At 36.0% G+C, this 12860-nt stretch overlaps 1 protein-coding gene across 4 annotated transcripts in view; it reads left to right on the forward strand.

Annotated features, from left to right (window-relative positions):
• The window catches only part of LRBA (LPS responsive beige-like anchor protein), a 727902-nt gene that overhangs the window by 686705 nt on the left and 28337 nt on the right, over positions 1 to 12860 (forward strand). For all 4 annotated transcript variants that reach the window (XM_033857307.2, XM_033857305.2, XM_033857308.2 and 1 more), the window contains 2 exons: positions 2633 to 2695; positions 7710 to 7865. In XM_033857307.2, the coding sequence (XP_033713198.1) occupies positions 2633 to 2695; positions 7710 to 7865 (219 nt within the window). The remainder of the gene's footprint in view (positions 1 to 2632; positions 2696 to 7709; positions 7866 to 12860) is intronic.

A 12860-nucleotide genomic window follows, 5' to 3' on the forward strand; every position in this document is an offset into this window, starting at 1 on the left:
GTTCTCTTCCCTACTCCACACTTTTCTATAGATCTGTAAAGTGATTTGGGGGCCGCATCCCTCTGCTGGAGTACCACATATGGTACATCCACCTGCTCTGAGCCCAAGCTCACTTTTCTGTAAGGTAAGAGCTTGGGAGACTGCATACGTTTTGCCGATTCTTTGCCTAGAATTCTCCCTAGTGGGCTTTCTTCGGGTCTGTACCTTGTGTCACTGGTGGTTTTTGTCCCCATCCTCTGGCTTTATAGTACGACACAGCAACTCTTCACCAGATAAATTACAAAGAATGATAACATATGGACATACACAGGTGATTCTCTTTCTACAATGTGATCTCCAATTCTCAATACACCTACACCTAAAAATATTAAGCATCCATTTTGTTAAATCTGTGCCTCATTTCAGGTATGTTTATTTACATAAATCTGATCTTTCATCCTATGTTGTGCTGCCTTTACCTGTCAGTATGCCTTGATTTAAAACAAATGTCAAAACTTCCTAACAGCTTTTTTTTCAATGAATATCAAATTCATGTTGCAGTTTTTTTTAGTTTAGATTCTGGTTCTTTTCTGAGGTTCTGTGATTTCCATAGCTTGTTCATTAGACAGCTAGCTCCTGTCAATGCAGTGTCTGAGTCCTGATTTAGGGGAAGAATCATCTTTATCCTTCCATCTCACTCAAAGGACCTTGCAGAGCCTCTGAAACAATAAAATAAAATAAAATAAAAACACCTAGTGTCTACAGAGCATTTTGTAGGTTCTGAATACTGTTTTAATCACTTCGCACATATTAACTCACTGAATCCCCTCAACAACCTTAGGATGTAGGTTCTGTATTTAGGTTGAAATTGCCATTTCTGTAGGTCAGAAAGCCAGGTATTGGTGATTTCATGTGGTTCAACCTAACCCATCTAACCTGTTTTACAGAGCAGGAATCTGAAACACCGAGACAACATAATTTTCCCAAGGTCACACAGGCAGTTAGTGGCAGAACTGGGATTTGAAGCATGACCAAAGATAGTTAACCTCCTAAATCTCTTTCACTGACAGTCTGGTTTTAATGTTTCTATGATCCCAGATTCTCAAAGTCGTAGCGAAAACTTCTCAAGGTATTGGTGTTGATTGGCACTGGTATTGCTGGAAGTAAATGGCCCTGTTGGGTAAATCAGGGGCTGTGGTGCATTTTCCCCGATGATTCCCTGTATGTGCCCTGTGATTTCCTTACTGGCAGAGCTAGTAATCAGCAAAGACAATACCTTCAGTAAAAGAGGGAGTCATATGCCTTCCTTTTTTCATCTACTTTAATGTCTTATATATACTCAACTCTAATTTTCAGTGCTAATATTGTACTTACTCAGGTTATTTTATCAGTATTAATGATCTTCCAAAAGATCATTGAAAAATCCTTGAAAAGTTGGCATTTACTAACAGGGGAAGTGCTAACATCAGAAATTTAGAATTAATCTAATGAACACATTGGAATGTATCCCATTTTTATTTTCAGCCCCTCAAGGACAGTCAGAAAGACTTCTTAAAATCTGATGATAGTAATATCATCTTAATCTTAGTATCTGATGATATTAAGCAGAGCTCTAATACCAACCAAGCAGTAGTTTAAATGCTTATGAGTCTATAAAAGGCAGATGCGGACCAGATTGAATGGCTGAGTTATTGGAGGAAAATCATTTGGAAAAGGACCGAGAATTTAACTCTCAGATTTACAAAGCTGAAAAAGATCATCTATTCTAAGCCCTTCATTCTGGGGCTTCTGATTTGCCTAAGGTTGCACAGCTGGCCAGTGGTCACTCCTGCTTCTCACAGCACTTCCTCTCCACCTCAGGTCCTTCTGCCTTTCACAGGGAAACAGCCTACAGAATCTCTTTTCAATCACAAAATATAAGTACATCTGAACCTTTAGAACTATTTTGAGAATTAAACAAACTGTTCTTAGTATGGATTGATTTTTGTTACTCATTTGCTTCTCAGAGTATTTTTAAATTGAAACTATGGAAATATTAAATATTAATAGAAGTTTTTTTATAACTGCAATCAGATCTTTAGGGAAACATTTCAGCCAAATGCATTTAACTAAAACATTTATCTGCGGATAGCTTTCTTTATTTTTATTCAAACTTTCAATTGATTGATTTTACGTGATGGATGAAACATTAAATGCTCCTTGACTTAGAGCTTTCCCTTTCTCCGTCATAAATTGACGTTTTTGTGGCTCCTTTGTGCTGCAGCATTCAAAACTGCCTTTTTAAGAAGTAACAAAAAAATAGTATTTGCTACAGTCAGCAGATGGTTGTCACATTTTGTTTTCAGTGCGCCTTACCACTTAATTTTGTTTTGTTGCAGAATCAGAGGTTGCCAGTGAAGCATCTGCTATAGCTTATGGCCTAGGACTGGAGCCACTGCTGATGGCACATGTTCAGAACAGCAGTAATCTAAAATAAATGTTTAATAAGCTAGCCATAGAAGCACCTGGAATTTTTTTTCTTTAAATTTTACAAAACTGTATGAAAAATTTGGAGGTTAGAAACAATTCTACGTGAGATTCGACTTACACATTTTAATGTAGTTTAGTATATGAAAAATAATGCTTTCTTTTTTTTATCGTTTGTGAATTCCAGCTCATCAAGGTGCTCTACAAGACCAGCCATGCCAGCTGCCAGTGGAAATCGATCCTCTCATAGGTCTGTCACTTCCTTCTCTCTTTGCGATTCATTAAGCTCTGTATGGTGGCCCTGAAGTGTAGATTACAGTTGTTTTTCACTTGCTGGTTGCTGGGAATGGAATTTTCCTGATAAACCATTTGCATGCAAATTGGAATGCAATGAGCTGTGGCTATGCTGGTATTTCATCAACTCCCCCTCGTTGGTTTGCCTAATTTGAACAGGCCTAGGACGCGTGTCACTGAAAATTAATATGGATGCTGTAATAATGTGTGATTGAGAATGCGCATGAAGTTCTGTCAGGATAATATTGGATCTTTTCATCACTCAGACTTGTTGATGAGCAGGAGCGAGGCTCGTTATGATGAATTGGTGTACCAGTAATGTGATGGAGCTTCTTTGCTTGGGAAATTTTCATAATAACAGTGGGGTTCTTAGCAACACTGTGTTGAGAAAAATAAAACTGTAGTGCCAGGGTTTCATCATTAAAGGAGATCAGTCCTTTCTTCCTGGACGCTCCATTCAATCTGAGGGGATTAATGTGCAATTGCAGAGCAGTTTCAAAGTTGAAATATATGGCCCAGCCAATGGCAGTGTTAAGGTATTTGTATTCATTTTCCTAGGGTCCTACAGCCCAATAAATTGCCATTGGAGGTTAAATTTGTTCAGGGTGAAAAAAATAAAAGAAAAAAGGAGGAGCCCAAAAAGAGCCATTGGGATGAAATGACTGTCTGCAGCAGATGACTTAGAATATATAATTGCTGTTGTGCTTTTTGAGTAGGTTAGTTGAAATCTCCACTTTAGCATTTTTCAGCCTATAGTGGGGATTTCAAATGTGGCCCCACTAAGAGTGTTAAGTCTTGATATTGAAGATTTTAGTCAATAACTTTTAGAATAAAAAACTTAATTACCTAGCTGCAGGGGTGTGCTACTAGCATGGATGTTTGGCCTGCAATTTTGTCAAATTGCCCTGGCACAAGTAAATTTGTTAGTATTTTAAAGTTTTCAGATAAAGCATATGAATAAGCTCATTGATTATTTTAAAATTCAAGGTGTTCCCTTTGTGTATGTCACCTTTTTTTGTCTTCAACACCATTGTTTCAGTGGAGAGCTAAATGACCACCATTTGCAGATTAATTATCAAGATGAACTAAAGTAACCTTAAGCTCAAAACTAAGTCATCATTTCCCCAAATATAAGCAGAAATCTAAGAAGTAACTATCTGTATGAAGGCTAATTACTACCCTGCTTCCTAAATCTTATTTTGCTTTGAGTAGATACGATTTGCCGTATATTTTTTAAAAACTTAAATCCTCACTTGGGTAAAGTTTTAAGAGTCAGGAAAATAATAAAACCCATTTGCTATGCTACTTAAAGCCTGATTTCTGAAGTATAGAATCATTGTCTTAAACCCTGACAATGAATATCATATAGCATAAAGTCTAAATTAATTCAGAAATTGTGACCCTTTAGACAAGGCATGGTGAACTTTTTTGGTAAAGGGCCAGATAGTCAATATTTTAGGCTTTGTGGGCCATAAGGTCTTAGACACAACTACTTAAGTCTGCTGTCATAGCACAAAAGCAGCCACAGACAATATATAAACAACTGAGCATTGCTGTGCTCCAATAATATTTTATATACAAAACCAGGCACAAGCCAGATTCAGCCTGCAGGCCATAGTTTTCTTCCCTACTCTAGATCATTGGTCCTCAGACTGTTTGCTCCTGTATCCCTAAAATAATTGTTTAAAACCACGTACCTTCTCACACATTTTTAAGTTGACATCTGAAAGTTTAAATGTGACATCATCACAAGTTTAAGTAGTTACAGTGGTTATTGTTTTTGGCATAGTGTATAAAATTTTAAATACATCCAGTAGAATCTAAATATCAAAGTCACTTGAGAGTCAGCATTTTCTGTTTTAAAAAGTGCATGAAAAAGCTTTTAACATTTGAAAATTTTACGTATTCCTTTCTCATCTTGAATTTATATTTTCATTGTACTTTCCTTGCACAATTTTATTTTAACTTTAGAAAATTGATTACCCTACTATACTGTTTTCAGCAATAAAAATATGTATGTAAATGTAAACATTGAAATTTCCTGTGACCATAAGGCTCAGCTCAAAAAGTTAATCTGCATTGAGTTATTACAAATATTATTAATACACACTTATTACAATTTAAAATTTTAATAAATATTATTGAACATAAAACACATATTTATTGGAAATAGGAGATACAGCTTTAATGAAGTGAATAGGGCTTTTCTGTTCATGTATTCATGGATAAACATTATTTGTTGCTGAATGAGACAGAATTTGTCAACAGTTCTGATCTTTTGGGTTTTTTTTAATAGATGGAAGCTTTGAGGAATGTTACTCACATAAGAAAATAGATGGGAAAGGAAAGAGTCTTATTTTAACAATGTCATTCAAATCGTTGAACTCTTTCTGAGTTATGTGAAAAAATTCACAGAGTGATGTATTATTAAGGATTACTTTTACGGTCTATCATTAAATAACCATTTTAACAATCTATCACTGAAACTTATTTTTAATGATCTATCAATTGACAGCATGATTAGATCCTCCTTCCCTTTTATAGGAAGCAATGAATTGGAAACCACCTGCCCTGCAGAATGATTTGATACCTAGGCGTTCACCTTCCAGCATCACATCAGTATTTTGAATTGGCCCCTTTTTACTATGGTGCTTTACCTCAGGGTAAAAAAAGAGATTTTTTTACCCTGGGGTAAAGCACCATAGTAAAATTCTATCTAGTGGAACAAGAGCATGCAAAAAGGGAGGTAAGAAAGGAAAACTCACAGGAGAGTTCTCAGGCAAATCTGTTTTAGGCAAGAGAACATATGAAAGTTGAGGAACTAGAAATTGATTCCCTTCAAACCATCTGTGCCTGTGTGTTCCTTGGGAAATCTTATACCCCAAGGGATATGCATGTCCCAGTTTGAAGACTGCTTATCTAGACAAATATACCTAATTTTCATCAAATAAAAATACTTTCCGTATGGAATCTTAGGAAGTTTACTAGAGAAAATAAAGAGAGATAAAGGGAAGGCAGTTGGGAGATTATATCGATTGGATGGATGGATGGATGGATAGATGGATGGATGGATGGATGGGGGGTTGCAATGTTAAATTATAAGTAAGCACTTATTTGGAAAATAGATCATCTGAATGCTGAAGGGGCATCAGCCTTTACCCATGGGTACTTTGTGGTCATTCAATTCAAAATTATGCACATGCCCAGATCTGTCAAATTAGGTCCTCCCAGGAAATCATGCCAAAGCGACGAGTGAAAGTTTGTATCATAGGAGCGAAAGTCATATAAACATTGGCAAAAATAAACATTGTTATAATTTTCACGTGGAATGAAGAACTGTAGTAACCAGTATAGAAAATACTACATATCTTGTCTTTAATTGCTAGGTTTCTTGGAATTAAAAAACTAAATGGTATCACACAGCTTCACTGCAGTGAGATGCTAATGTCTCTCCACGATACACTATGATACATAAAAGCTTTTTTCATCTGCCAGCAAGTTCCCTTTGTGTGGAAGGAGGTAGGGAGTGATTCTCGGCTAGAATCGGCCCTTTTTACTACTGCTATCACTTACTAGCCCATTAATCTCCCCAAAGTATATGAAGCCTATTATCAAATAGTATCTAATAATCCTACATGGTTAAGTTGTATAGTGAGACACTAGCAGAATTTTGCAGTATTTCACATGTATATGAATATGTTTGCTGTGTTGCGTATGCCATGAGGGCGAGGGATATTTTATTCCTCTGTATTCCAGCACAGGACTGGAGAGTATTTTGAACACTTTTTTCTTCCATATTACTTTCTGAGCCTTCTGTTGAATTGGCCATACTAACTTAGTTACTACATACAATGAATATAACATAGATATATTTCTTTTTTTAATTTTTACCAACAGTGCATCTATGGTATTTTTTTCCCCAAAAAACTGCAAACTATGGTACAAAGAGCATAATAATCAGAGGCAGAAATTTATTTTGTTTGTTCTCATGTCTGGTATGATCAAGTTTCTTTAGCAGTGTAAGAACCATAATTTGTATGGAAAGTTGGTGAAGAAATAACTCTTAGATCACTAGCAACAAAGCTTTCTATCTGTTTGGCTTCATAATGCCAAAAAAGGCATCTCAGTGAGAATTCCTTTGCTGATAATGACACACTTGATAGTGTATTTCTGGAGGATTATTACTCTTCACATGTGCATGATGTTGCTCTGTGTCTGACCTTGTGCCTCGTGACAAAGCCCATCTCAGGTGCCCTGTAGCGCTCTGAAAACACACTGCCAGACTGGCTTGTTTTATTGCTTACAGGAGTAAGAAAGTGGCAGTGTGCTATGCTTTGACTTCTTCAATTACAAGTATCTTTAATAAATAGTCATTTTACCCTTTCCTTACATGCAAGTGCAGCTGTAAACAGGGGAAATGGGAGTTCACATGTAGTCAAATTAAAGACCTGTTAAAGCCAAAGTAGTACAAGATGCTACAATATTTCAAATATATGACATTTATATTCTAGTATCTCTTCCTTGTGACAGAAAGTTAAAGGTAATAGATTGTCACAACATGAATCCATTCTCATGACAGTAGATGTAATGAGATTGTCAGAAGTACAAACCTAACTGTGATGCGATCTGGAGATTCTAATCTAGTTTGGTCCTGCCCAAGAGCTAGATAGAATGTTCTGAGAATTGTATACTATGTATTTTAAAATTGTAGTGTATTATTGTTTCTTTCCTCTAGGCAGAATTTTTTACTGAGCTGTTGAATTTGGCTACCCCTGTTCTTCCGGCAATCAGATTGTGTTTTCCTACTTGGTTTTTCAAATATTACTATATTGAATATTAAAGATCAGATATTCTTATCCTGGAATGTATTGTCTCTCCTCCCTCAGCCCCAAGCCCCAGTATGACAAACTATGGGATGTCTTTGTGCATGTGAGTTTAGGAGGCTTTTTTTTCTTCCTCTGTTCTCATAGCCAGCAATACAGGAATGCACAGGAGGCAAATCACTGACCTTTTAGACCAAAGTATTCAAGTGCATTCCCAGTGCTTTGTCATCACTTCGGACAACCGCTACGTTCTCCTCTGTGGCTTCTGGGATAAGAGTTTTCGAGTCTACTCTGCAGACACAGGTAACTTCATCATTTCTTCATCAGTGAACTAAAGTTTATGACAAGTGATGTTCAGAGGCTTGAGAATGCTTTCTCATCTTCTTCCCTCTAAAAATTACGGAATTCTAAAATTTGTGAAATAAAGACAGTTTTCTCCTTTCAAGTAATAATCTACTCTGTAGTCCATTATTAAGTTAACTTCAGAATGCTTTTAAGAGGCAGTTTTTGGTAGGCTTGTCTCCCAACCTTCATACTTGCAGAATGAACGATTCATTTCGAAAATATATCCTGGTATGTAAATACTATATGCACGTGTATATGCATAATCTTACGGCAAGTGCACATACTTATAGGTGTATTTCCCCACTTTGGTGTTATATAAAGGTTATTTTTTCCCTACTGGAAATTCTCAGTAAGTGTATTTCTTGGGAGCAGATATCTTGCCTCCACACAATTCTGCACAGAATCTTGCTGAAAACTACACCATCATGAAGGAAAGTAGCTGACTACTGATTTTGTGTGTGACAGGAGGTCTTGTTAAAAATATAAAAGTTTAAGTATAGGACTTCCCTGGTGGCGCAGTGGTTGAGAGTCCGCCTGCCGATGCAGGGGACGCGGGTTCGTGCCCCGGTCCGGGAAGATGCCATATGCCGCGGAGCCGCTGGGCCCGTGAGCCATGGCCGCTGAGACTGCGCGTCCGGAGCCTGTGCTCCGCAACGGGAGAGGCCACAACAGTGAGAGGCCCGCGTACCGAAAAAAAAAAAAAAAAATTAATTCTTGATTATCCAAGGAGTTTGTCCTAGGTATATTTTGATGATAGCATTGTAACAATAGCAATGAGAGAGTAGGGGAAAATAGTTAAATATGTACTGTGCATAGAATAAACCCTAGAAGTTGTTTTCAGGCATGTCCTGTTTAATTTTTGTTTTATGGAATTGATGATCTAATTTTCTCATAATTTCCATCTTTATTCTGTAGAATAGAGAAAGAAAGAAAACATTATCATTCAGGTCTTTCTGATTACTTGGGTTTTTACTAGATGTTTAGGTCTGTGAGGTTGATTACTATTGAATCTAAAACTCCTCTGGAACTCTTTAAAAATGCAATAGGGATTGATAAGCTTTCCTAAAATATATTTATTATTATAATGAATTTTCTCTGATTTAATTATCAGATTTAAATTTTAACCTTTTCTTTCACTATTATGGTAATGACAACCTTGGCATTATTTGACCTCAAACTGTGGTCCCTTCTCACACAAACTTTCAGATTAAAATTGTTACATCCTCTCACAAGTTTTCCTTAAACATTCTTTTAGATTGCATATTGTTTTTTATACATTAAAAATTATTTTTTAACTCACATACAGTAAAATTGAAATTTTTGGTTATAGTTCTGTTCGTCTGGGCATTGTATACAGTTATGCAGCTGCCACCACCACCACAGTTAAGATGCAGAGCAGCTGAGTTCCCCCAGAACCCCCTGTGCTGCCCCTTTGTGGTCAGCCCCTTCCCTCAGCTCACCCCCCTCAGAACCGCTGATGTAGCCTTCATCCCTATAATTTTGCCTTTACCAGAATGTCAGAAAATGGGATCATATATATATCAGCCTTTGGTTTTGACATTTGAGGCTTTTTGAATTTGTTGACATTTCATACCATTTTAAAAAGACGTTGAATATTAATATTTGTAAAGTAAAGCTAACCTCCCTTTTATATAATACTAATAATTAAAATAATTCTTATAGTCACACAGTTCCCTAGAATTTACAGAATTCCTTCTTTCTCATACATGATATTGTGTCAGCCTGACAATAATCCTATGAGATACAACAGGTGTCCTTCGCTCCATTTTTCAGGTGATGAAACCGAGGTTTAGAAAGGGTAAGTAACTTGTTGATATCTGCATAGATAATGGTGCTAGAACTGGGCATTGGAGCCAACTCCTCGGACTTCATGGCATCTTTGTAACTATACCATGTTATCTCATATAAGTGTTACCTGTTTAAAAAGTAGGTTCCTAGAGCGTCTGCCATGTTACTTTACTTAATAAACTAGATGACGTTCCTTCCCCTTTCCAAAAGCCTTCTACTTTATTACTTTTTAAAACATGCATATGCGTGTGTATGTATAAAACATTTTCTAAGAAGTAGCCTCATTTTAAGCTTCATTTCAGTGGGACTGACTTACCACGTACACTAAAAATATTTATACTTGCCAGCAAAGTTGTGAAAAAAATCTCAAATGATAGTTCTAATATCTTTCTTAGTATCTTGTATACAAACTCTGATGCTAGTTTTATTTTAAATTATTTAAATTTTAAACGTGTCTGTGTTTTTATGGTAATAGGAATATTAAATATTTTCTCCTAAGTTTGGCAGAGACACAGGGAAAAATTGTATGATCAATAATATATAATTGCATATCTATCACAAGTGTTGAATTCAATTATATTTTGGCACATAAGCCAAAAAAAAAAAGTCCTTCTCTTATTAGATTTGGCGGGGCAGGGAAGCGGGGGTAGAGAGAAACACGGTTGTAACAGGAAATTCTTTAAACATAAATCATGTTTTCGGGACACAACCAGAACAGCAGAGGCAACAATAAAACCTTCACTCGGCAGTGGGAATTATTTTCAGGCCACATTTTAGATTCAATGGTGCAGAGTCCTGAGCTTGAATTTTTTTTATTTGTAGCACAGCTGTCAAATAAAACATTAACTAGAAAATTTGTTCTGTCAAAAAGAAGATATTCTAGTGCTTGTGGTAATATTTGATATTAGTGTGTGGAGAGGTGGACTGGTATTAAAGGAAACAAAAAATAAAGGTTGAGGAACACTTATGAGATTATCAGAAAATAATTTACCAAAAAGAGCAGCAGGTATTTATATGCTGTGATTTATTTAGGAGGAGTGAACCTCAACCTCATAGCAATAACAAATATTGCTAAGGAAGGCTGCCAGAAGAGGAAAAAGCAAACTGAAAAAAATAATGTTTTCCAAAGTTGAGCCCAAAGGATAAATTGTAGAGAATGAAGTTAATTTGTATTAAAATATGAAACTCTTTAGATGTAAATACTTAAATGTCACTCCCTCATCTCGATCTTCCAATCAAATAGCTGCTCCTTTGCAAGCCTCCTGGTGTACGTGGAGCATTTGGGTTTCCTGTATGCCGTGACCTCAAGTACCTAATTGTAGTTGCTTTACTTATCCTCACTTCTACAACCCACTGAATTGATGGGTATCACATCTTAAATGGGCCTACTCTAAATAACCCATTTAAATCACTCCTGTAGTTGACATGCTCTCAGCATTTAGTATAGGCTGAGGCAGAAGTCACCGTACATACAGAAGTCAAAAACATAATCACATTACGGGGTGTTCAGTTTTTTCAGTAGTTAAAACTCACTGATTTAACCTTCAGTTTTCGAACGAGAGTGCATTCAGCTCCCTAACTTTTGTCTCATCCTTAGTAAGGCCTGCCTCTCATCTAACCCCACCCAATTTACCCCTAAACCTCTCTACTTTGTCCTTCATATAAATTGTAAATGATGCAAAAATTATTAGATTTTTAATATTTAATTTGCTTTCTTCTTTTCCATTTTTTTATTCTAGAAAGTCTTGACTTCTTCTTACCATATCCTTTATTGATAAAAGCTAATTTTTAAAATGAATGTTTTGGTGTTAATTAAAAAGGTTGAAGAAATTCAGAAGTGAACATTTTTAACATTTAGCAGTTAAAATATCTGCTTTGACTAAAGTCTTTATCCATAGGAGAAAAAAAATGTCCTTTATTAATTTTGCAGTTTGAGATTGATATGAGTCTAATCTTAAGTTACTCTTAGTAGACTGTGTACAAGAGAAAACACTGTATTTGACTTTCCATCTGATTTGGATAAAGTACATCTCAGTATTTTACTTGTAAATTTGCAGACTTTATAATAAGCTTTTGGTTTATTAAAACCAATAATTTAAAAAATTTAGCGGAAATACTTTTAGTTCTATGTATTGTTATCTTGAAAAGTTTATACATGTAGATACATGTAGATACCAATACTTAATTGAGACCTTAAGCTTTAGAATAGGTTATGATGTGTTCCAAGTAAAACATATAAACTTTTTAGGCATACTTATTTTTTTCCAGCTTAATGGTTTTTATCTTGAACATCTGAATTGTATTTTTTATGACCCCACTGAAACGCTTATTTGAAAAAGAAGAAACACTCATGCTGAATATTAAGGGTAGACATTCTATGACATTCATTTGTAGATTCTCTAGACATTTCAAAGAGAAACGTTAGCTAGAAACTATAGGGAGAGAGTGGAAGGGCTGCTATAGATATTTAATTCTTTAGACAAGTTTGTGTGAATTATAAACACCATATCTGATTAAGCAAAACAAATCTAAACGGTTTTTTTCTCACACTGTTATATGAACAGTTCATCCTGTGTTTAACATCCTAGATACACAGTAAGTTTACTGGATACCCCCGTCCTCACCCTACGCCTAATCATTACTGTTAAACCGTCATAATCTTAATTTCATCATCCTCCCGCCTCCCCAGGAACTTTCATCCTTCAGGCAATTAAAACAAAGAAAGAATGACCTGGCTCAGATTGTGGTGACAATATGTTAGTTCTTTTATCAAAATTTAGTTCATGTAAGCCTGATTTGAAGAAGCTGGGGAAGGGTAAGCTGGGACAAAGTGAGAGAGTGGCATGGACATATATACACTACCAAATGTATAAAATAGCTAGTGGGAAGCAGCCGCATCGCACGGGGAGATCAGCTCGGTGATTTGTGACCACCTAGAGGGGTGGGATAGGGAGTGTGGGAGGGAGGCGCAAGAGGGAGGGGATATGGGGATATGTGTATATGTATAGCTGACTCACTTTGTTATACAGCAGAAACTAACACACCATTGTAAAGCAATTATATTCCAATAAAGATGTTAAAAAAAAAACAGAAGCTGTCCGAAGTGGCTAATACTGTCCTTGTATAGATCACTTTGAAGAATAG

This window comes from Tursiops truncatus, chromosome 5, assembly GCF_011762595.2.
Source record: "Tursiops truncatus isolate mTurTru1 chromosome 5, mTurTru1.mat.Y, whole genome shotgun sequence".
Taxonomy (NCBI): Eukaryota; Metazoa; Chordata; class Mammalia; order Artiodactyla; family Delphinidae; genus Tursiops; species Tursiops truncatus.